Consider the following 26,047-nt stretch of genomic DNA (forward strand, 5'->3'; position numbering starts at 1 on the left):
GGATGTCCAGTGGGTGTCTGAATGACCCAACCTTTAGCTTCCGTCGTCAGAACTGTGGTATTCTTTGTCAACATTCACCTCTTCAGTATAAAAGCTTTCCGCTTGCAATATTTTGATGACGGTAATTGGGATGAAACGCTGTTAACGTCGTCTCTTTCGCCGTTCGTATGGAGAGAGTTAAAATCCTGATAACTCGTGCACAACATGCATCCTCCCTCAGGCTTTGAACATGGAAAGGACACACAGCTTGTTCATGGAAAGGAGACAGCTTGTTCATGGAAAGGAGACACAGCTTGTTCATGGAAAGGACACACCGCTTGTTCATGGAAAGGACACACAGCTTGTTCATGGAAAGCAGACCGCATGTTCGTCCAGTAGGTCCCTGGGATGGTTGAGAACATTTCTACAACGATCCCACACTAAGAGTGAAAATCATGCATGGAACTTCAGTCTGACACCACGATAATCGGTTCCAAAGATTTGTTTCCTTTCCACAGTCCTTGGTCCAGAAACCCCGATAATAATGACTGGAAGGTATGGCTGTCTTTGTGTGCATGTAGCAATGCAGGTTTCAGCAGAATGTGCGGCATTAGAGTGACTGGAGGATAGTCAGGCAACCCCACGAATAACGACAACAGTTCCTGGGACCCCTAAGATGTTGAAGTTATCACAAGTCCTGTCCAATCTGGTGGAAAAAAGAATTCCCGATCCAGATCGAGATCGCTGCCCCAGATGTTTTTTTTCTGTGGTCCTTTTCCGCGCATCTTTGAACAGACTGATGATGATGATGATGGTATTGGTGATGATGATGATGGTGGTGATGATGATGGTGATGATGATAATGATGTTGATGATGATGATAACAATGATGATAATGGTGATGATGATGATGGTAATAACAATGATGGTGGTGGTGATAATGATGATGATGGTGATGTTGATGACGGTAATGGTGATGATAATGGTGATGATAATGTGATGATGATGACGGTGTGTGCAGATCGCCTTTGAAGGCGTGGTGGGGCATGGCTACTCTGGCGACATCGCCATCGACGACATCAAGTTCCTGCCGGGCACGTGCCCGCCGCCTGGCACGTGCAGCTTTGAGTACGACACGTGTGGCTACTTCAACGTGCAGGACATCGACCAGTTTGACTGGCTGCGCACAGCTGGTGGCACCATCACCTCCAACACTGGACCGTCTGTGGACCACACCACTGATTCTGATGCTGGTGAGATGTTGGTTCTGTCAGTGCTAGGTTTTGATGGACTGGTGAGATGTTGGTTCTGTCAGTGCTAGGTTTTGATGGACTGGTGAGATGTTGGTTCTGTCAGTGCTAGGTTTTGATGGATTGGTGAGATGTTGGTTCTGTCAGTGCTAGGTTTTGATGGACTGGTGAGATGTTGGTTCTGTCAATGCTAGGTTTTGATGGACTGGTGAGATGTTGGTTCTGTCAGTGCTAGGTTTTGATGGACTGGTGAGATGTTGGTTCTGTCAGTGCTAGGTTTTGATGGACTGGTGAGATGTTGGTTCTGTCAGTGCTAGGTTTTGATGGATTGGTGAGATGTTGGTTCTGTCAGTGCTAGGTTTTGATGGATTGGTGAGATGTTGGTTCTGTCAGTGCTAGGTTTTGATGGACTGGTGAGATGTTGGTTCTGTCAATGCTAGGTTTTGATGGACTGGTGAGATGTTGGTTCTGTCAGTGCTAGGTTTTGATGGACTGGTGAGATGTTGGTTCTGTCAGTGCTAGGTTTTGATGGACTGGTGAGATGTTGGTTCTGTCAGTGCTAGGTTTTGATGCTGAAGATTTGTTAGTTCTGTCAGTGGTACGTTTTCGGCTGGTGTGTTAGGGTGCTCCACATAGAAGGGATATGTGTTAGGAAACCTGGGTATGATGACGATGATGATGATGATGATGATAACCAAACTGTGTACACATTGCACAACAGGCTGCCTACCTGGGTAGAGCTGACTGCCAGCTGCGTTTAGACGCTCCCATGTTTTCCGTGTCATATATATATATATATATGTGTGTGTGTGTGTGTGTGTGAGATAGTCAGTCGTGTCCGACTATGACCATCAGAACAGCAAAGGAGGCAACTGCTGTTCCGGCTATTTGGGCTAGAATTTGATTATAGTGGAGAGTGTCTTGCCCAAGTTACGTCCCCACTCTCTCGGCCAAGAGGGTTTTAGGACAGTCGGCGTTGGGATGGTTCCCAAAGGCCAACTAGCCCACAAGGCTGCAGCACTAAGAGCCAGTGCAATTTTGCCTCCTAGTTTGAGAGTCATAATCCTTCACAAAAGACGAAGCTGTAAATGATTTCCCATTGACTGGAGAAACCATTGATAATACAGCTCTCACTTTGCTGGAAATGTAAACTTATGTCAGTGTGTGATATAAGCCGAGTGTTTGGGCTTTACTACTACAACTACTACGATCAGCAGCGACAACAACATTTTGTGATGTGTGTGTGTGTGCAGGTTTCTACATGTACATCCAGTCTATGAAGCGAGCACAAGGAAGCCGGGCGTGGCTGTACAGTCCCGCCCTGCCCCCCGCCCCCCACATCTGTGTCAGCTTCTGGTACCACATGCTGGGCAGAGGTAAGTGGGAGGAGCTTCACTTGGCCCCGCCCCCTTCCCGCCCCGCCCCCTTCTGGCCTAATCATTCACATCCCCTGTATACCTCAACATGTATGCAGTTCTTTATCGAAATTAAAGACAGGCCTCACACCACATAGGCGGAAATTAAAGATGAAAGAACAAAAAAAAAAGTGGTTTTAATCTCCAGCAATTTTAGAGCAACATCGCTGTTGGCATCCAGTCAAACTAAATAAGATATGCTGCTGGGATTTTGCAAAAAAAACAACCACCACCCCCAAACGAAACATATACTTGTCATATTCTTCATCATAGTAGCAGCTGCTGTGTGTGTGTTGCAGACGAGGGATGGTGACAGTGTGTGTGTGTGTGTGTGTGTGTGTGTGTGTGTGTGTGTGTGTGTGTGTGTTACAGACGAGGGATGTTGACAGTGTGTGTGTGTGTGTGTGTGTGTGTGTGTGTGTGTACAGACGAGGGATGGTGACAGTGTGTGTGTGTGTGTGTGTGTGTTGCAGACGAGGGATGTTGACAGTGTATGTGTGTGTGTTGCAGACGAGGGATGTTGACAGTGTATGTGTGTGTGTTGCAGACGAGGGCACCCTGCAACTATACCAAGTGTCCCCCTACTTCACTGTGGCCCTGATGAACGTCAGCGGAGACCAGGGCAATCTGTGGCATTACTGGGAGGCCAACATCAACAGCACTACTGCCTATCAGGTCCCTGTCTTCTGTTGTGTTGTGTTGTGTTGTGTTGTGTTGTATGTATTGTATTGTGATGGACAGCAGTGGATACCAGGGTAAGTTCTGGCATTACAGGGGGGTCAATATCAATAGCTCTACTGGCTACCAGGTCCGTGTATTTCTTGTTGTATTGTGCTGTGGTGTGCTGGTTGTCCTGTGCTGTGTTGTGCTGGTTGTCCTGTGCTGTGTTGTGCTGGTTGTCCTGTGCTGTCCTGTGCTGTGGTGTGCTGGTTGTCCTGTGCTGTGGTGTGCTGGTTGTCCTGTGCTGTGTTGTGCTGGTTGTCCTGTGCTGTGGTGTGCTGGTTGTCCTGTGCTGTGCTGTCCTGTGCTGTGGTGTGCTGGTTGTCCTGTGCTGTGCTGTGCTGTGGTGTGCTGGTTGTCCTGTGCTGTGCTGTGGTGTGCTGTGGTGTGCTGGTTGTCCTGTGCTGTGCTGTGCTGTGGTGTGCTGGTTGTCCTGTGCTGTGGTGTGCTGGTTGTCCTGTGCTGTGCTGTGCTGTGCTGTGGTGTGCTGTGCTGTCCTGTGCTGTGCTGTGGTGGTTGTCCTGTGCTGTGCTGTGGTGTGCTGGTTGTGCTGTGCTGTGCTGTGGTGTGCTGGTTGTCCTGTGCTGTGCTGTGGTGTGGTGTGCTGGTTGTGCTGTGCTGTGCTGTGCTGTGGTGTGGTGTGCTGGTTGTCCTGTGCTGTGCTGTGCTGTGCTGGTTGTCCTGTGCTGTGGTGTGCTGGTTGTCCTGTGCTGTGCTGTGGTGTGCTGGTTGTGCTGTGCTGTGCTGTGGTGTGCTGGTTGTCCTGTGCTGTGCTGTGGTGTGCTGGTTGTGCTGTGCTGTGCTGTGCTGTGGTGTGCTGGTTGTGCTGTGCTGTGCTGTGCTGTGGTGTGCTGGTTGTGCTGTGCTGTGCTGTGCTGTGCTGGTTGTCCTGTGCTGTGGTGTGCTGGTTGTCCTGTGCTGTGGTGGTTGCGTTGTGCTGTGCTGTGGTGGTTGTCCTGTGCTGTGCTGTGCTGTGGTGTGCTGTGCTGTCCTGTGCTGTGGTGTGCTGGTTGTCCTGTGCTGTGCTGTGGTGGTTGTCCTGTGCTGTGCTGTCCTGTGCTGTGGTGTGCTGGTTGTCCTGTGCTGTGCTGTGCTGTGCTGTGGTGTGCTGGTTGTGCTGTGCTGTGGTGTGCTGGTTGTGCTGTGCTGTGCTGTGCTGTGGTGTGCTGGTTGTGCTGTGCTGTGCTGTGCTGTGCTGGTTGTCCTGTGCTGTGGTGTGCTGGTTGTCCTGTGCTGTGGTGGTTGCGTTGTGCTGTGCTGTGCTGTGCTGTGGTGTGCTGGTTGTCCTGTGCTGTGGTGTGCTGGTTGTCCTGTGCTGTGTTGTGCTGTGGTGTGCTGGTTGTCCTGTGCTGTGGTGTGCTGGTTGTCCTGTGCTGTGTTGTGGTGGTTGTCCTGTGCTGTGTTGTGGTGGTTGTCCTGTGCTGTGGTGTGGTGGTTGTCCTATGCTGTGTTGTGGTGGTTGTCCTGTGCTGTGCTGTGCTGTGCTTTGGTGTGCTGGTTGTCCTGTGCTGTGTTGTGCTGTGCTGTGGTGTGGTGGTTGTCCTGTGCTGTGTTGTGCTGTGCTGTGGTGTGCTGGTTGTCCTGTGCTGTGCTGTGCTGTGGTGGTTGCGTTGTGCTGTGCTGTGGTGGTTGTCCTGTGCTGTGTTGTGCTGTGCTGTGGTGTGCTGGTTGTCCTGTGCTGTGGTGTGCTGGTTGTCCTGTGCTGGTTGTCCTGTGCTGTGTTGTATTGTGCTTTGGTGTGCTGGTTGTGCTGTGCTTTGGTGTGCTGGTTGTCCTGTGCTTTGGTGTGCTGGTTGTCCTGTGCTGTGGTGTGCTGGTTGTCCTGTGCTGTGGTGTGCTGGTTGTCCTGTGCTGTGGTGTGCTGGTTGTGCTGTGCTGTGGTGTGCTGGTTGTCCTGTGCTTTGGTGTGCTGGTTGTCCTGTGCTGTGGTGTGCTGGTTGTGCTGGTTGTCCTGTGCTGTGCTGTGCTGTGGTGTGCTGGTTGTCCTGTGCTGTGCTGTGCTGGTTGTCCTGTGCTTTGGTGTGCTGGTTGTCCTGTGCTGTGGTGTGCTGGTTGTCCTGTGCTTTGGTGTGCTGGTTGTCCTGTGCTGTGGTGTGCTGGTTGTCCTGTGCTGTGCTGTGCTGTGCTGTGCTGTGCTGTGCTGTGGTGTGCTGGTTGTCCTGTGCTGTGGTGTGCTGGTTGTCCTGTGCTGTGGTGTGCTGGTTGTCCTGTGCTGTGCTGTGCTGTGCTGTGCTGTGCTGTGCTGTGTCGTATCCCCCACCTACAAGTTTTGTCAGAGGATTGATCTACAGAATTTTGTGCCAGAGACAACCCTAGTATGGAATGGTTTACCTACAAAAACATTTTAGTGAGTTGTTATTCATTTATTCATTCATTCATTTTTCTGTTCATTCATTTATATCTTTATTTATATATTTATTCATTTGTCTGAAATGTTTTATACTTAATGGTTCAGTTGCAATACCTATTTTCTTTTTTTAGCATCTTTTATACAAAATGCTAGGTACAATATGATAACTGATATTGGGGTGGTGTTTCTGTATGTCGCACAGCTGACGTTTGAGGGCAGTGTGGGGGGTGGCTACATGGGGGACATCGCCATTGACGACGTGTCGGTGAAGGACAGTGTGTGCACCGGACCCCCCAAAACCACAGACACCCCCACCTCAGGACGTCCCACCTGGCGTGAGTTCTCCCTTCCTGCTGTGGCCCTCTGTCCTGCTGACACCTTACATTACACCTGTGCACCTACACCTGTGCGCGCACATACATACACACTCACATTTCTTTGTGCACCTACACCTGTGCGTGCACATACACACACACACTCACATTTCTTTGTGCACCTACACCTGTGCGTGCACATACATACACACACACTCACATTTCTTTGTGCACCTACACCTGTGCGTGCACAACACACACACACTCACATTTCTTTGTGCACCTACACCTGTGCGTGCACAACACACACACTCACATTTCTTTGTGCACCTACACCTGTGCGTGCACAACACACACACTCACATTTCTTTGTGCGCCTACACCTGTGCGTGCACAACACACACACTCACATTTCTTTGTGCGCCTACACCTGTGCGTGCACATACACACACACTCACATTTCTTTGTGCACCTACACCTGTGCGTGCACAACATACACACACACTCACATTTCTTTGTGCACCTACACCTGTGCGCGCACATACATACATACACATACGCACACACACACCCGACACCCAACTTCACTCTTCCAAACACATATACACACATATATATATACTTTCTCACTGTTGATCCATTTCAGCTGCCATTCTGTTGACTGCTCTCTCTCTCTCTCTCTCTCTCTCTCTCTCTCTCTCTTCATCTGTCTCTGTCTGTCTCTATCTCTGTCTGTCTCTATCTCTCTTTCTCTGTCTCTCTCTTTCACTTTGTCTCTCTCTCTGTTCATCTGTCTCTGTCAACTCTCTCTTTCTCTGTCTCTGTCTCTATCTCTCTTTCTCTGTCTCTCTCTTTCACTTTGTCTCTCTCTCTCTCTGTGTTCATCTGTCTCTCTCTCTGTCTCTCAAGCACACGCACACACGTTGACCCACCCACATAACCCAAAGAAAGGAAGAGACCAAGCAAGCAAGCAAGAAGCACACACTGACTTGTTGAAGTGTTGACCCCTTCCACTTGCAGCCCCCACACCTTACGACTGTACCTTTGACAACAACAACACGTGCTCGTGGACCCAGGACCGGAGCGACACGTTTGACTGGACCGTGCACCGTCAGAACACCGCCTCTGTGGCTACGGGCCCCACTTTTGACCACACCCAGCACAACAGCAACGGTAATGGTTGTGGTGGTGATGAGGATGATGATAACAGTCAGAATGATAACAATGATGATAAAGAGCTTATATATTGTACTCACACTCCTCATGTAGTGGGCTGCAGGTGCCTCCATACAGCAAACTCCCCATAATTATTGTAATGATGATGGTGATGCTAATGATAATGATGATAATAAGAAGAAAAAAAAAGAACTATTATTATTGTTACATAATACTCAAACCCCTCATTCAGTGGGTTCTAAGCGCCACCATATAGTAGTTGTATGACACAAACTGCCCATATATTGGGCTCAAAGCGCCTTCCATGAAACAACATACATGCAAAGCACATAATGGCATAACAGCACTTGAAGACATACAAAAAACAAAGCAATACATATCTATGTACACCAAGACAATAGTACAAATCGCAGTATGAACCAAAAATGCACAAAACAATGTATGCCGGAAAGCGGTGGAACAGTAGCCTAATGATGATGGGCATTATGAAGCAAGTGTTCAGGAGTTCCAGTCCTCAGACCTTTTTATTATTTTTTTTATTTACTCCACCTTTCCACTGGACGTTGAGTGCATAGTGGTCTGGGTGCTAGTCAGTTAAGGAATATTGTGCTGAAAGGAAGGAGCAATTGAAGGAGCAGTTACGGGTAACTTACTAAAAAAAATCGTATTATAAACGTTTGATTATAATTTATGTACAATCATTTTATACTCCATGAACATGACATTGTTTCAGACTGCTTCTAAAAGATTTTAGAACATATTCACAGATAATACTCTCTAAAAGAATGTTGAAGGTACTGTGTTTACAACTAATACTTTCTAAACAAATGTGTCACAGATAATACTTTGTAAAAGAATCCAGAAGGTAGTGTATTGACAGATAATATTATGTACACTTGGTGCACACGAGAATGTTTGAGAGCTTGTGTTGATGAATTAGAAGGTAGGCCAGCAGTGTGTACAAGAGTGGAGTTGTTTCCTTGGGGTGACAAGCTGAAGGGTGGGTTGGGTTTTCAGGCTACTACATCTACACGGAGGCCTCTCAGAGACTGGTGAACGACACTGCCCGCCTCCTGAGTCCTGGCATGAACCTGGACACCACGGGCATGTGTCTGCACTTCTGGTACCACATGTACGGGGGCAGCATCGGCACGCTCAACGTCTACACCAAACCAGCAGGAGGTGGGCTGGCTGTCCGTGTTTTCTGTCTGTTGTTCGTGCTCGGCACGGGCACACACACACACACACACACACGCACGCACGCACGCACGCACATTCCCCCTCCGGACCCCCCACCCCCACGCCGTCTTACAGACACACATCGTGCCTTTCTGTTTTTTGAAAACGGTGGAATAAGGTATGGTGATGGAGAAGTGAAGAAGTCACTGCTTTCATCAAATGTACATTTTGTCTGGGGACCATTCAGTTTATGAGCATGTCTGTCTGTGACAAAAGGGAAAGATATTCTGTCATTAGAAGCAACTTCACAGGGCTTGTGGGAAGGATGGCGGTGGTATAGTATTCTTACGGGTATGATGTTCCATCAGAGGAATTTCAAGTCATCATTTTTCTTTTTCTTTTTTTCCTCCTTGTTAACATTGTGACCGGGTTGATACTGCCACCTGTCTTGTCTTGTCCCTTAATCCTTTGTTAACATTGTGACCGGGTTGACACTGCCCCCTGTCTTGTCCCTAAATCCTTTGTTAACATTGTGATCGGGTTGACACTGCCACCTGTCTTGTCCCTGAATCCTTTGTTAACATTGTGACCGGGTTGACACTGCCACCTGTCTTGTCCCTTAATCCTTTAACATTGTGACCGGGTTGACACTGCCCCCTGTCTTGTCCCTTAATCCTTGTTAACATTGTGACCGGGTTGACACTGTCACCTGTCTTGTCCCTTAATCCTTTGTTAACATTGTGACCGGGTTGACACTGTCCCATGTCTTGTCTTGTCCCTTAATCCTTTGTTGACATTGTGACCGGGTTAACACTGCCCCCTGTCTTGTCTTGTCCCTGAATCCTTTGTTAACATTGTGACCGGGTTGACACTGCCCCCTGTCTTGTCTTGTCCCTGAATCCTTTGTTAACATTGTGACCGGGTTGACACTGCCACCTTAATCCTTTGTTAACATTGTGACCGGGTTCAGACTGCCACCTGTCTTGTCCCTTAATCCTTTGTTAACATTGTGACCGGGTTGACACTGCCACCTGTCTTGTCCCTGAATCCTTTGTTAACATTGTGACCGGGTTGACACTGCCACCTGTCTTGTCCCTTAATCCTTTAACATTGTGACCGGGTTGACACTGCCCCCTGTCTTGTCCCTTAATCCTTTAACATTGTGACCGGGTTGACACTGCCACCTGTCTTGTCCCTTAATCCTTTGTTAACATTGTGACCGGGTTGACACTGTCACCTGTCTTGTCCCTTAATCCTTTAACATTGTGACCGGGTTGACACTGCCCCCTGTCTTGTCCCTTAATCCTTTAACATTGTGACCGGGTTGACACTGCCACCTGTCTTGTCCCTTAATCCTTTGTTAACATTGTGACCGGGTTGACACTGCCACCTGTCTTGTCCCTTAATCCTTTAACATTGTGACCGGGTTGACACTGCCCCCTGTCTTGTCCCTTAATCCTTTAACATTGTGACCGGGTTGACACTGCCACCTGTCTTGTCCCTTAATCCTTTGTTAACATTGTGACCGGGTTGACACTGCCACCTGTCTTGTCCCTGAATCCTTTGTTAACATTGTGACCGGGTTGACACTGCCACCTGTCTTGTCCCTTAATCCTTTGTTAACATTGTGACCGGGTTGACACTGCCCCCTGTCTTGTCCCTGAATCCTTTGTTAACATTGTGACCGGGTTGACACTGCCACCTGTCTTGTCCCTTAATCCTTTGTTAACATTGTGACCGGGTTGACACTGCCCCCTGTCTTGTCCCTGAATCCTTTGTTAACATTGTGACCGGGTTGACACTGCCACCTGTCTTGTCCCTTAATCCTTTGTTAACATTGTGACCGGGTTGACACTGCCACCTGTCTTGTCCCTTAATCCTTTGTTAACATTGTGACCGGGTTGACACTGTCACCTGTCTTGTCCCTTAATCCTTTGTTAACATTGTGACCGGGTTGACACTGTCCCATGTCTTGTCTTGTCCCTTAATCCTTTGTTGACATTGTGACCGGGTTAACACTGCCCCCTATCTTGTCTTGTCCCTGAATCCTTTGTTAACATTGTGACCGGGTTGACACTGCCCCCTGTCTTGTCTTGTCCCTGAATCCTTTGTTAACATTGTGACCGGGTTGACACTGCCACCTTAATCCTTTGTTAACATTGTGACCGGGTTGACACTGCCACCTGTCTTGTCTTGTCCCTTAATCCTTTGTTAACATTGTGACCGGGTTGACACTGCCACCTTAATCCTTTGTTAACATTGTGACCGGGTTGAGACTGCCACCTGTCTTGTCCCTTAATCCTTTGTTAACATTGTGACCGGGTTGACACTGTCACCTGTCTTATCCCTTAATCCTTTGTTAACATTGTGACCGGGTTGACACTGCCACCTGTCTTGTCCCTTAATCCTTTGTTAACATTGTGACCGGGTTGACACTGCCACCTGTCTTGTCCCTTAATCCTTTGTTAACATTGTGACCGGGTTGACACTGCCACCTGTCTTGTCCCTTAATCCTTTGTTAACATTGTGACCGGGTTGACACTGCCACCTGTCTTGTCCCTTAATCCTTTGTTAACATTGTGACCGGGTTGACACTGCCACCTGTCTTGTCCCTTAATCCTTTAACATTGTGACCGGGTTGACACTGCCACCTGTCTTGTCCCTTAATCCTTTGTTAACATTGTGACCGGGTTGACACTGCCCCCTGTCTTGTCCCTGAATCCTTTGTTAACATTGTGACCGGGTTGACACTGCCACCTGTCTTGTCCCTTAATCCTTTGTTAACATTGTGACCGGGTTGACACTGCCACCTGTCTTGTCCCTTAATCCTTTAACATTGTGACCGGGTTGACACTGCCACCTGTCTTGTCCCTTAATCCTTTGTTAACATTGTGACCGGGTTGACACCGCCACCTGTCTTGTCCCTGAATCCTTTGTTAACATTGTGACCGGGTTGACACCGCCACCTGTCTTGTCCCTGAATCCTTTGTTAACATTGTGACCGGGTTGACACTGCCCCCTGTCTTGTCCCTGAATCCTTTGTTAACATTGTGACCGGGTTGACACTGCCACCTGTCTTGTCCCTGAATCCTTTGTTAACATTGTGACCGGGTTGACACTGCCACCTTAATCCTTTGTTAACATTGTGACCGGGTTGACACTGCCCCCTGTCTTGTCCCTGAATCCTTTGTTAACATTGTGACCGGGTTGACACTGCCACCTGTCTTGTCCCTGAATCCTTTGTTAACATTGTGACCGGGTTGACACTGCCCCCTGTCTTGTCCCTGAATCCTTTGTTAACATTGTGACCGGGTTGACACTGCCACCTGTCTTGTCCCTTAATCCTTTGTTAACATTGTGACCGGGTTGACACTGCCACCTGTCGGGACAGGCGCTCTGGGCAAGGCGGCGTGGACTCGCAGCGGTAACCAAGGCAACCGGTGGGTCAGCGCATCAGTGTGGCTGACGGCGGCCCAGCCCAGTCAGGTGCAGGTGGTGCTGGAGGGCGTCATGGCCCGGGGGTCCTCGGGAGACATGGCCGTCGACGACATCTCCTTTAACGACGGCCAGTGCCCGCCCACCATCAACTGCGACTTCGAGGACAGCCATCTGTGTGGCTACGTGCAGGACACGAGGGACCAGTTTGACTGGACGCGCTTGAGTGGCGGCACGTCCAGCTCGTCTACTGGACCCGACAATGACCACACCTACGGCACTGCTACTGGTAAGTATCAGGTTTTATTTGTCATCTGAACTCGGCAGGTTTACATGACTGAGCCCCAAAGAATATCACTGAGACATTACATTATTACCAGCAGGTTTACATGACAGAGTCCCAAAGAATATCACAGAGACATTTTACAGCTACCAGCAGGTTTACATGACTGAGTCCCAAAGAATATCACAGAGACATTTCACAGCTACCAGCAGGTTTACATGACAGAGTCCCAAAGAATATGACAGAGACATTTCATTATTACCAGCAGGTTTACATGACAGAGTCCCAAAGAATATCACAGAGACATTTCACAGCTACCAGCAGGTTTACATGACTGAGTCCCAAAGAATATCACAGACACATTTTACAGCTACCAGCAGGTTTACATGACTGAGTCCCAAAGAATATCACAGAGACATTTCACAGCTACCAGCAGGTTTACATGACAGAGTCCCAAAGAATATGACAGAGACATTTCACAGCTACCTGCAGGTTTACATGACAGAGTCCCAAAGAATATCACAGAGACATTACATTATTACCAGCAGGTTTACATGACAGAGTCCCAAAGAATATCACAGAGACATTACATTATTACCAGCAGGTTTACATGACAGAGTGCCAAAGAATATCACAGAGACATTTCATTATTACCAGCAGGTTTACATGACAGAGTCCCAAAGAATATCACAGAGACATTTTACAGCTACCAGCAGGTTTACATGACAGAGTCTCCAAGAATATCACAGAGACATTTTACAGCTACCAGCAGGTTTACATGACAGAGTCTCAAAGAATATCACAGATACATTTTACAGCTACCAGCAGGTTTACATGACAGAGTCCCAAAGAATATCACAGAGACATTTCACAGCTACCAGCAGGTTTACATGACAGAGTCCCAAAGAATATGATAGAGACATTTCACAGCTACCAGCAGGTTTACATGACTGAGAATCACAAAGACATTACACTGTTACTGGCAGGTATACATGGCTGAGAATATCATACAGACAATATTTAATGTATCCGTTTAAAACAATTGTTTATTTAGAAAACTGAGTCCAACTGGACTTCAACAAATTTCATACATTCTGATGCAAAGTAACAATAATTCAGTGTGTATTGTATGTAGTCTTCTGATCAACTGTGCTGGTTGTTGTTTAGAATGCTGTTTGATTAAGCCAATATCATTAACAACTGATTGTTTTTCAGAACACTGTTGAACTTTCATATATTTCTGATGGCAAAGTAACAATAATTGAGTGTGCATGTAGTTTTTTGGTCAACTCTATTGATTGTGGTTTAGAATGTTGTTTGGTTAAGCCAATGCCATGAACAATTGATTGTGGTTTGGAACACTGTTGAAATAAACCAGTACCTGAACAGTTGATTATGATTCAGAACACTGTTGAATTAAATCAATACCATGAACAATTGATGATTCTGTTTTAGAACACTGTTGAATTAAACCAATACCACGAACAGTTGATTGTGATTCAGAACACTGTTGAATTAAACCAATACCACGAAAAGTTGATGTGATTTTAAACACTGTTGAATTGAACCAACACCCGAACAGCTGATAGTGGTTGAGAACACTGTTGAATTGAACCAACACCCGAACAGCTGATAGTGGTTGAGAACACTGTTGAATTGAACCAACACCCGAACAGCTGATAGTGGTTGAGAACACTGTTGAATTGAACCAACACCCGAACAGCTGATAGTGGCTGAACACCACACAATGACCAATGTATTGCGCTGTTGCCCACAGGCTACTACATGTACACGGAAGCCTCGAACCGCCGCCCAGGGGACAGGGCACGGCTGATCGGCCCCAAGCAGGCAGCCACCCAGGGTAGATGCCTCAAGTTCTTCTTCCACATGAAGGGCACGGGCATCGGGTCACTGAACGTGTACACCCTCAGCCCCTCGGGGCAGCACCTCGTGTGGAGTCGTTCCGGGCAGACCGGTAGTTCATGGCACGCGGCGTCAGTCACCATCACTGCTGACTACCTGTACCAGGTGAGGGAGGGAGTGTGTGTGTGGTGGGGGGTATTGGGCTTCTCAGGTGATCTCATCTGACTCTTGGCTCAGGTCAGGTTGTTTTGTATTCTGTTTGCTGGGCTGTGTTGTGCTGTACTGTGTTGTCGAGTACTGTGTATTTTGCATTGTATTGCACTGTGTTGTGTTGTGCACTACTGGTGTGTACCGTGTTGCATTGCATTGTACTGTACTGTGTTTTTCTGTGCTCTGCTGTCCTGTACTGAATTGCATTGCATAGTACTATACTGTGTTCTGTTCTGTGTTGTGCTGTGCTCTACTGTTCTATACTACATTGCATTGCATTGTTCTGCACTGTGTTGTGTATTGTGTTGTATTACATTGTTCTGTACTGTGTTCTGTACTGTGTTGTTTATTGTGTTGTATTACATTGTTCTGTACTGTGTTCTGTACTGTGTTGTATTACATTGTTCTGTACTGTGTTGTGTATTGTGTTGTATTACATTGTTCTGTACTGTGTTGTGTATTGTGTTGTGTTACATTGTTCTGTACTGTGTTCTGTACTGTGTTGTATTACATTGTTCTGTACTGTGTTGTGTATTGTGTTGTATTACATTGTTCTGTACTGTGTTGTGTATTGTGTTGTATTACATTGTTCTGTACTGTGTTGTGTATTGTGTTGTGTTACATTGTTCTGTACTGTGTTCTGTACTGTGTTGTTTATTGTGTTGTATTACATTGTTCTGTACTGTGTTGTGTACTGTGTTGTATTACATTGTTCTGTACTGTGTTGTGTATTGTGTTGTATTACATTGTTCTGTACTGTGTTGTGTATTGTGTTGTGTTACATTGTTCTGTACTGTGTTGTGTATTGTGTTGTGTTACATTGTTCTGTACTGTGTTGTGTATTGTGTTGTATTACATTGTTCTGTACTGTGTTGTGTATTGTGTTGTATTACATTGTTCTGTACTGTGTTGTGTATTGTGTTGTGTTACATTGTTCTGTACTGTGTTGTGTATTGTGTTGTGTTACATTGTTCTGTACTGTGTTCTGTAATGTGTTGTGTATTGTGTTGTATTGCATTGTTCTGTACTGTGTTGTATTGTTCTGTACTGTGTTGTATTGCATTGTTCTGTACTGTGTTGTGTACTGTGTTGTAGTGCATTGTTCTGTACTGTGTTGTGTACTGTGTTGTATTGCATTGTTGTGTACTGTGTTGTATTGCATTGTTCTGTACTGTGTTGTGTACTGTGTTGTATTGCATTGTTGTGTACTGTGTTGTATTACATTGTTCTGTACTGTGTTGTGTACTGTGTTGTATTGCATTGTTGTGTACTGTGTTGTATTGCATTGTTCTGTACTGTGTTGTGTACTGTGTTGTATTGCATTGTTCTGTACTGTGTTGTGTACTGTGTTGTAGTGCATTGTTCTGCATTGTGTTGTGCTGTGTTCTACTGTTCTGCATTGCATTGCATTCCACACACACTGACACACGCACGCACACGCAAACACACACACACACACACACACACACACACACACACACACACACACACACGCACATACACACACACTGACACTCCAGTTCCCACCCCCGTCGGTCCCCGTGCAGGTGGTGTTTGAAGGAGTTCGGGGCCGTAGCTACAACGGGGACATCGCCATCGACGACGTGGAGCAGGTGGAGGGGGCGTGTCCTCCCCCCGCGTCCTGTGACTTTGAGAGCGGCATGTGCTCCTTCACCAACGCGCGCAGCGGTGACGACTTTGACTGGCTGCGTGCCCAGGGCTCCACCTTCAGCAGAGGCACAGGGCCCCAAGCTGACCACACGCAGGGAGACGCTCAGGGTCAGTGCCTGTGTCCCACATACACGGCTCACACAAAGTTAGGCACCGCTGGGCAGGGCTGCACGAGCGAACTTGGCAGCGCTTACACACACACACACACACACACACACACACACACACACACACACACACACACACACACAACACACACACAACACACACACAAGTTGTTTATCGTTAAGACTGTTCCCAACTCCACGGTAAACACCATAGACTTAGGAACATTCTTAACTCTACGCAAACTTAGCACTGCACAGATCGCTTCATACAGCCCGGCTCTGGTCCTTTGAACAGTTTTCTTCTTGGGGTAATGTTTCGCTAATCTGTTTTCTTCCATCTCAAAAAACACCAAACCAGTACTTAACTGAACGCACAGTACTATTCACAACTGGAGAGTATCTACTAATCTCGACATATACCACTTTGCTTGGTGTTTTCAATGGTAAACCCAAGAAGCGTTTGCGAGCCAAGAGATGCGCTTTTTTTAATATTGTCCAGCCTATGTAAACCCCAAACTTCAGATGAGAATAATTGACTGAACTTTTGCGTCGAAGTTCTTGAAGAAGTTTGGTTGTTTTTTGTTTGTTTGTTTTTGGTGGTGGTGGTGGTTGTTTTAAAAATAATTTCTTTGCATTTCAGGCAAGCTCTGTTTATTTGATACATCGCTTTTTTCCCCATCACAACGAGAACAGCAGTTCCAAGTTTACACTTAAAGTTGTTGTGAACTTTAGACCAGGATAAGTATAGCTGTTTACGACCTCAACACTTTCGCCATCGTAAAACCTTTTTTCATTCCTTGCAAGGTTATTTTAGATTATTGCAACAAACTTTCAGAGCATTCAGCTGGGCTTGCAAACCTTTAGGAGTGGTTGACAACAGTGTCAGTGTGTGTGTGTGTGTGTGTGTGTGTGTGTGTGTGTGTGTGTGTGTGTGTGTGTGTGTGTGTATGTCCTTCCTTTCAATGGACGTCTTTCCACTTGGCGTGTTCCCCTCCCCCAGGTTACTACATGTACATCGAGGCCTCCTCTCCCCGCAAGCCGGACGAGAGAGCCAGGCTCCGGTCAGAGATCCTGCCAGTCAGCAGCAGCGCCATGTGCCTGTCGTTCTGGTACCACATGCACGGGTCCGGCATGGGCAGGCTGACGGTGTACCGGGAGCTGGCCCAGGACTACAGTCAGCTGACCAACCTGTGGGAGACGTCCGGGGAGCAGGGCGACCTGTGGAGACAGGCCTTCGTGTCCATGTCCAACAGCACTCTGCAGTACCTCCTGGTGTTTGAGGGCGTGGTGGGATCCAGCGCGCTCAGCGACATCGCCATTGACGACGTCATGTTGAGGCCCGGAACATGCCCCGCCAACACCACCACCTCCACCACCTTCACCTGCACCAAGTACGGTCAGCGGGTCAGCATGGACAAAGTGTGTGACTTTGTGCCGGACTGTCGGGACGGCAGTGACGAGGCGCAGTGTGGGAACTGTACCTTCGAGAAGGACCTGTGTAACTACCGCGATATCAACGCCGGCTCTTTCCGCTACCTGCGCACTAGCAACGCCACGTTTGACGGAGGCCTGTCGCTGCCTGCCGACCACACCACCAACCGCTCTGACGGCAGTCTGCTCTTCGTGGACTCCAGCCAGGGCAGCCTCAACGCTCTGGCCACGCTGCAGAGTCCGCTGCTGCGCAAGGCCGCCCCCACCTGCACCTTGTCCTTCTACTACTACATCATCGGGCGGGGCGGCGGCACGGTGCAGGTGTCGCTGCAGACAGGCACCACAGTGACCCAGGTGTGGTCCAGCCAGAGTGTGGTCAGCAGCGGCCGCTGGGTGCGGGGCGTGGCGGAGATCGGAGCCATGGACAGCCAGTTCCGCGTCCTCATCCAGGCCAAGCGGTTCTACTCGTACGGGAGCATCGCCATTGACGACGTGACGCTGCTGGGCTGCAGCTTCCCCCCAGCACGTCCGCAGTGCCAGCTGTCCGAGTTCCGCTGTCCCGCCGGATTCTGCATCCCGAACTACCAGGTGTGCGACCTCAACCACAACTGCGGGCCCGACAACGGCCAGCCCAACGACGAGTCCAACTGCTCCGCGGCCCACATGTGCAGCTTCGAGCAGTCGCTGTGTGACTGGAGTCAGGACAAGACGGACGACCTGGACTGGACCCTTCACGCCGGCCCTACGTCCTCGTCCAACACGGGCCCCAGCCGGGACCACAGCACGGGGCTCAGCACTGGACACTACCTGTACACCGAGTCCTCCGGGACCAGGATGGTGGGCAAGAAAGCCCGCCTGGTCAGCCCCGTGCTTCAGCCAGCCTCGGTCAGCGACAACTGCTACCTGTCCATGTTCTACTACATGTTCGGCAACACCATGGGCACCGTCAACGTCTACACCCGGACCACGCTCAGCGGCTACATGACCAAGCTGTGGGGCCGTTCCGGGGACCTGGGCCAGGTGTGGGTTCAGAACGTCGCCGGGCTGACCAGCACCCAACCCTTCCAGGTGGTGGTGGAGGGAGTGATTGGTAACGGCTACAGGAGCGACCTGGCTGTTGACGACCTCGTGCTGTCTGCCGGCTGTCGCTACTCGGGCACCACCCTGCCCACCGCCGGCTACGTCACCACCCCGCCCTCCACCACCCCCAACGTCTGCGGCGCCGGCAAGTTCCAGTGCGCGGACGGCTCCTGTATCAACCAGAACCGCTACTGTGACTTCACCGCCGACTGTGACGACGGGTCTGACGAGACGGGGTGCGGCACGTGCAACTTTGAACACGGTTTGTGCGGGTACCGGGACATGAGCGTGGGCCGTTACAACTGGACGCTGAGCTACCCGGCCCTGATGGGCGTGGTGGGTCCCTTGACAGACCACACGACGCGCAGCCGGAACGGTCACTACGCTTACGTGGAGGGCACGCGCGGCGTCTTCAGTCAGATGGCGCGGCTCCAGACCCCCCCGCTTCCGGCCTTCTCCCGGAGCTGCATAATGACCTTCTTCTACTTCATGGGCGGCCCCCAGGTGGGAACTGTGGAGGTGGGCGTCACGGGCAACACCACCTACCGCAAGCTGTACACCGCCCGTCGCTTCACGTCCTCCGTCAGCGTCTGGAGGCCCGCGTACGTGTATCTGGGTAGGACCCTGGGAGACACCCCTGCAGGGACACGCCTCGAGTTCCGTGTTCGGCCAGGCCTGGGCCAGCTGGCCAACAACTCTGACGATGTGGCCATTGATGACGTCACCTTCCAAAACTGTGACCCCAAGGCCTTTCCGCCCAACGTGAGCTGCACGTTTGACCAGGGGCTGTGCAGCTGGGTGCAGGGCCAGAACGACGACTTTGACTGGCGACTGGCCAACTCCTCCACCCGCACCAGCGGCACAGGGCCTCAGTTCGACCACACCCACCCAGGCAATGGCGGAGTGTTCGCCTACATCGAGTCGTCCTCTCCCAGACGGAGGAAGGACCTGGCGGTGCTGCAGACACCCTGGCTGTCCCCCACCGACGACGTGGGTTACTGCCTGTCGTTCTGGTACCACATGTTCGGGTCCACTGTGGGCAACCTCACCCTCAGCCTCCTCACCCCCGCCTCCATGCAGACGTTCTGGTCAGCTCAGGGTCCACACGGTGACCAGTGGAGACAGGTTCGCCGCACCATCCAGTCGTCCCAGCAGTACTCCCTCTACTTCCAGGCCACAGTGGGCGGCTCCCTCGGCGACATCGCCATCGACGACATCTCCACCGCCAGAGGCAAGTGTCACACACACACACACACACACACACACACACACACACACACACACACACACATGTGAGCTCGTATACCTTAATACTTGTGGCATACTTTAAGATAGCCATTGATGTTTGACAACTAGAAGTTTTGCAATGCGAAGAGTACATGTCTTTTTGCCACCAACTAATTTCTCTTCTGCATATCTTTTTCTGTGCTCCATTCAAGTTCATATACTTTCTTTTGGAATTGCAACCAGTTTATTGGCAAAATCCACTCTAGAGCATGGTTATAAGGAAGGCTTGTTGTGCGCTAATTATCTGTTGCACAGCTGCCTTGGTGTATCTTTGAATAAGGTTTGTTTCAAACAGGCAAGTGTCCGCCCAGCCCGACGTGTGACTTTGAGGAAAGTCTGTGCAAGTGGACCAACGATCAGAACTCGGCGCTGAACTGGACACGGGGCAGCAACGGCAACCTCGTGCACGGCACGGGCCCCAGACTGGACCACAGCTTCGGCTCCAGCACCGGACACTACCTGTACCTGAACCCCAACGGGGCCCAGCCCGGGGACAAGGCCTCGCTGCTCAGCACCTCGGCGCTGTACACGTACGGGTCCTCGTCTTTCCTCACTGTGTACGGCTGTGTGGACTTCTGGTACTTCATGTCGGGCCCCAACACGGGCAACCTGACGCTCAGCGTGCTGCTGAATGGAACCTCCACCCCCCGCACCGTGTGGAGCGAGCAGGGAGACCAGGGCACCGTCTGGAGACACGCCAGCGTGCAGCTGCCCTACCTCCGCTCACACGGCTTCACCATCCTGATGGAGGCCACGCGCGGCAGCGGTATCCAGGGCAACATCGCCATTGACGACCTGGCTTACAACCGGAGGACGTGCCCGCCCAGAGGTTCCTGTAACTTCGAGACGGACATGTGCGGCTTCATGAACGTCAACGGAGACAACTTCGACTGGCAGCGAGACAATGGCGGAACGTCCTCAGCCTCCACAGGGCCCACCACGGACCACACCCGAAACACGGCGGCCGGCTACTACATGTACATCGAGACGAGCGGCCCGCACCGCCCGGGGGACAAGGCGTGGCTGGTGAGTGAGACGCTGCCTCCCCCCCCCACCCACTCCGGGGGCTGCGTCAACTTCTGGTTCCACATGTACGGTGCGGGCATCGGCACCCTCAACGTGTACAGCCGGCCCCTGTCCTCCCGCAACAAGACGCTGCTGTGGACCGGCAGCGGTGACCAAGGCGACGTGTGGCTCAACGGCAAGGCGCCCGTGTCGGTGACGGAGAGCTACGAGGTGATCTTCGAGGGCGTGTACGGCGGCAACTACACCGGGGACATCGCTCTGGACGACGTGTACATCACCACCCGGCCCTGCTACGGCCTGACCACCACCAACACCCCGCCCACCGTCCTCACCTCCCCCGCCACCTACCCCAACACGTCCATCGACTGTGACTTTGAGTCCCTGCTGTGTTACTGGACGCAGGACACCCAGGACCAGTTCAACTGGCGGCTTCAGAGCGGCCACACCTCGTCCCTGTCTACGGGCCCCCCGGCGGACCACACATACGGCAACGTGCAGGGACACTACGTGTTCATCGAGGACACCTCGCAGGCAGCCAACACCTCGGCCAGACTCCTCAGTCCTTCCTTCACCGTGGGCACTGCTGGCGTCTGTTTCAAGTTCTGGTACACCATGTACGGCAGCTCCGTCAACACACTCAACTTGTGGACCAACAACACCGCCACTGGGCGCATGTCGCTGGTAGGTTCAGTGATCTGTCTGTGTGGGGGGGAGGGGGTGAAGGGGGGTGGAAATCTGTGTGCGTGTGTATGTGAGAGAGGGAGGGGGGGTGAGGGAATGAGAGAGGGGTCAGGCAGTGAAGCAGTCAAAGCGCTGAGGGCAGTGGCCAAGTGGTCATGTTTCCCACTGGGAAGTAAGTGTCCACTTGTTCTAATCCCATCTAGAGTCCAGGATATTTACTACCCCCATTCCCTTGACCTTGAGTAGTGGGCTGGGTGCTAGGCATTGGGGAGAGAGAGGATTAATCGAGATCAGGTTTGCAGCACGCACTTAGAGCATGTAATACAAAAGGGTTGTCCCCGGCACATTCCGTACGAAACTCCAGTTTGATAGTGAAGCACAGGCCCATGCAGATAGACAGAACTGGGGGTCGCAACACTGGAGACGCGCTTTTCCAAAGAGGGAGCAGCCCGCATGTCACACAGAGAAATATGTTGTGAGCAAAGTAATACAGTGTATTACAACATAGCACGATACAAAGCAACGCAACGCAGCGCAACACAATACAATGCATGCAGTACAACGCAACGCAGCGCAACACAATGCAACGCAACACAACGCAATACAACGCAAGCAGTACAACGCAACACAATGCAACGCAATACAATGCATGCAGTACAACGCAACACAATGCAACGCAACACAACGCGATGCAGTGCAGCACAACACAGCACACTTGAAGCCAACCCATCCCCTGACGGTCGCCCGCCGTGGTGTGACAGGAGTGGACAAGGAGCGGGGACCAAGGCCCTCGCTGGAAGTACAGCCAGATCCACGTCCGCACCACCGGTAGCCTCGTCTTCGTGCTGGAGGGCCTGGCCAGCGCCGGCAACAGCGGCGACATCGCCGTGGACGACATCACGCTGAACGTGGACCACTGCCCGGCGGAGGTGGTGTGCGACTTTGAGGACGACGAGTGTGGCTACACCCAGGACTACACGGACCAGTTCGACTGGACTCTGCGCTCTGGGGGCACCAGCAGCAGCTCCACGGGGCCCCCCGCCGACCACACGTTCGGTACCAGGCTGGGCCACTACATGTACATCGAGGCCTCCTCGCCGCGACGGCCCGGCAACAAGGCGCGCCTCAGCAGCCCCGTCCTGGATCCCACCTCCGGGTCGTGTCTGCAGTTCTGGTACAACATGCACGGCCGCACCATGGGCACGCTGAACGTGTACCTCCGCCGGCAGGGCGCCCTCGGAACACCCTTGTGGACCCGCTCCGGCGATCAGGGGGCGGACTGGGAGGTGGCGCAGGTCACCCTCCAGAGCGCGCTCCCCTTCCAGATCACGTTTGAAGGCGTGGTGGGCAGCGGGTACTACAGCGACGCCAGCATCGACGACATCGTGGTGCGGCCCGGGCCGTGTCCCGGGGAGGGCAACTGCGACTTTGAGGACAACGTGTGCACGTGGAAGAACACGCCGACGGGCGACAACTTTGACTGGGTACAGGGTCAGGGCGGCACGCTGTACGGAGTGATCGGCCCTATGGTGGACCACACGCTCAACACGCGCTACGGGGTCTACATGTACGTGGACTCCAAGGCGCCGCGCAAGACTGGGTACACGGCCTGGCTCGTGTCTCCCACATTCGACAATTCCACCGCCCGCTGCCTGACACTGTGGTACCGCCTGAAGAACAACGCTCCCTTCAACGTCAAGGTCCAGCCTGTCGGAGGCTCCCCCCTCAACAAACTCACCATCTCACAGGTAATCAGTGCGCGTGAAAGAACCCATGGCAACAAGAGAGAGAGAGAGTGAGTGTGTGTGTGTGTGTGTGAGTGTGTGTGTGAGTGTGTGTGTGTAGGTGTGTGTGGTCTGACTGACAAATGAAGTCGTGGATGAGCGACTTAAGGCAGGTGTCAGTTGGTTCTCCCCAAGTAGGCAGCCTGTTGTGCAAATGGCTGCATGTTTATAAAGCACTTACAGTTGGGCCTCTGACTGGAGATAGGGGCCATATACAAGTACCAATCATGGTAATAATAATGTCTTGTGTTGGGCATATATACATATTTATGAAGTAACAATTGTATGCGTTCATATCCGTAACATAGTGTCGCATTCGTAATTTGTGTAACAAGTCTTGTAAAACTAGAACACACTGAGTGTCACACTGGCATTCAGCCAACTGAACAAAATCTGATGTATTGTGCGTACAATATACGCATGAATGAAGAGTTGTGTCTATGAGAATGCATGTGGAGTGATGGCCTAGAGGTAACGCGTTCGCATAGGAAGCGAGAGAATGTGAGCGCGCTGGTTCGAATCACATTGGTAATCGCCAGTATTTTCTCCCTCTCCAGTCGACCTTTAATGGTGGACCCAACACTAGTCATTCGGATGACGCGATAAACCGATGCCCCGTGTGCAGTATGCATTTAGCGCACGTAAAAGAACCCACGGCAACAGAAGGGTTGTCCCTGGCAAAATTCTGTTGAAAAATCCACTTCGATAGGAAAACAAATTAAAAAAAAATTGCAGGCATGCAAAAAATACAAAAAATGGGTGGCGCTGTAATATAGCGACGCGCTCTCCTTGGGGAGTGCAGCCCGATTTTAACACAGAGAAATCTGTTGTGACAAAAAGAGTAATACAAATTAGTGACAATTCTACAGGGTTCCAAAATGCCATTTTGTGAGATTGGCTAAAATCGCGGATTTTTTTTTTTTTTTTAATTGAAAACTCTATATCTCAAAAACTATTTTGAGATATTGCTTTTAAATTTGGTGTGGTTTATTACTTTATTGCACTCTTTCATTGTCGCAAGCATCAGGCTTCTGCCGCGAGTAAGAGACTGTCGGGATATTTTTTAAAGGTATTCACTGTTCCTGCAGAAACATCCTGTGGCAAATTATTCCAAACATTTATTACTCTGTTGCAAAAAGAAAAAGTGCAAATCTGGAAGTTTTAACGGAAACTTTTAACAGTTTGTTGGAATGGCCTCTTGCAGCAGTGTTCTCATTCAATGTTCTGCTGTCTATAATCCATGAGTCATTTTATACAAATCTATTAAATCATCACGCAGTTTTCTAGGCTCTAAACTGCGAAACTGAAGTGCTTGCAATTTATTTTCATAGTCCACAACATAACTATCCTGACAGTAGGCATGTATACTGTATTGGTTTCCTTCATGACCTCAGTCTGTACTTCAGCTCTGCCTTTCGTGACATCTTCTCCTGTTCTTCATCGTCATGTCGTTTTTCATTCTGCGCTGTTGGTCGGCCACTTGGCAGACACGGTCAGGCGTTGGTCTTGTGGTCCAGTGTTCACCAGTGATCAGGGTTCAGAGCCCCGTTTCGGCAAGGTGTTGTGTCCTTGGGAAGGGCACTGTACTCCGATTGTCCTCACTCCACCCAGGTGTGAACGGGCACCTGACTTAAGATGGGAAGGTAAAAAGGATGGAGAGGGTTGGGCCCCGCCTTCCTGTGCCGTGCCTTAGACACTGGATAGGAACTGACCACTCTCATTGACCACTCTTATGTCTTCCTGTGCCGTGCCTTAGACACTGGATAGGAAGTGACCACTCTCATTGACCACACTTATGTCTTCCTGTGCCGTGCCTTAGACACTGGATAGGAACTGACCACTCTCATTGACCACTCTTATGTCTTCCTGTGCCGTGCCTTAGACACTGGATAGGAAGTGACCACTCTAATGGTCGTTAAAGGCTACGGGAACCTAACCTTTAACGGTTGGTTTGGCCGTGTCCTTCAGGAGGGCGACAGCTGGCAGATGAAGCGAGTGACCCTCAGCAACATCAACAACAACTACCGCGTCATCATCGAAGCCGTCATCCAGTCGGTGGGCTACAGCGACGTCGCCATTGACGACCTGTCCATGCAGTCAGGAAGCTGCGATTCGCTGCCCACTGTGGCGCCCAACCAGTGCGCCTTCCAGTGCACGTCCGACTCGTCGTGCGTGCCCCGCAACAAGGTGTGCGACTTCGTGGCGGACTGTCCGCGCGGGGAGGAGGAGGCGGCGTGCGGCTACAACTGTAACTTCGACAACGGGACCTGCCAGTGGACCAACACCCGCTCCGGCACCTACCGCTGGGCCAAGTTCCGCGGCGCCACCCCGGACTCGAACACGGGACCAAGCCGGGACCACACCCTAAACTCGGCCCTGGGCTACTACATGTACACGGACGCCTCCAACGGGACGCGGAACAGCTGGGCCTTCCTGACGAGCCCCCTGCTGCAGAGCTCCTCGGCGTCGTGCCAGCTGTCGTTCTGGTACCACATGAAGGGCCGGTCCGTGGGGCAGCTCACCGTCTTCAAGCAGGTCGGGTACCGCAACACCCCGCTGTGGACGGCGAGGGGCGACCACGGGGACCGCTGGATACAGGCCACCGTTCCCGTCGGCAGAATGACCTTGCCCTTCAAGATGAGCCTGGCTTCCAGCCGCACGTTCAGCGTGCTGGGCGATATCGCTGTGGATGACATCGCCTTCCAGCACTGTGCCCCGCCCAACACCACCGGCACCTGTGACCCGGCCTCCTTCTACAGGTAGTGGTTGTCTCCTCACCTGTCTGTACGTCTGTCTTGTCCGTCAG

The 26,047-nt window shown here is 50.8% G+C and overlaps 1 protein-coding gene across 1 annotated transcript in view; it reads left to right on the forward strand.

Moving 5' to 3' along the window:
• Window positions 1–26,047, forward strand: part of LOC143301555 (MAM and LDL-receptor class A domain-containing protein 2-like) — a 247,425-nt gene that overhangs the window by 207,130 nt on the left and 14,248 nt on the right. The window contains exons 144-156 of the mRNA XM_076615934.1: window positions 1,001–1,232; window positions 2,483–2,605; window positions 3,192–3,319; window positions 5,917–6,049; window positions 7,049–7,201; window positions 8,222–8,386; window positions 11,775–12,107; window positions 13,879–14,129; window positions 15,722–15,953; window positions 16,953–19,694; window positions 20,046–21,457; window positions 22,219–23,205; window positions 25,210–26,000. Of these exons, the coding sequence (XP_076472049.1) occupies window positions 1,001–1,232; window positions 2,483–2,605; window positions 3,192–3,319; window positions 5,917–6,049; window positions 7,049–7,201; window positions 8,222–8,386; window positions 11,775–12,107; window positions 13,879–14,129; window positions 15,722–15,953; window positions 16,953–19,694; window positions 20,046–21,457; window positions 22,219–23,205; window positions 25,210–26,000 (7,682 nt within the window). The remainder of the gene's footprint in view (window positions 1–1,000; window positions 1,233–2,482; window positions 2,606–3,191; window positions 3,320–5,916; window positions 6,050–7,048; window positions 7,202–8,221; window positions 8,387–11,774; window positions 12,108–13,878; window positions 14,130–15,721; window positions 15,954–16,952; window positions 19,695–20,045; window positions 21,458–22,218; window positions 23,206–25,209; window positions 26,001–26,047) is intronic.

This window comes from Babylonia areolata, chromosome 27 (genome assembly GCF_041734735.1).
Source record: "Babylonia areolata isolate BAREFJ2019XMU chromosome 27, ASM4173473v1, whole genome shotgun sequence".
NCBI lineage: Eukaryota > Metazoa > Mollusca > Gastropoda > Neogastropoda > Buccinidae > Babylonia > Babylonia areolata.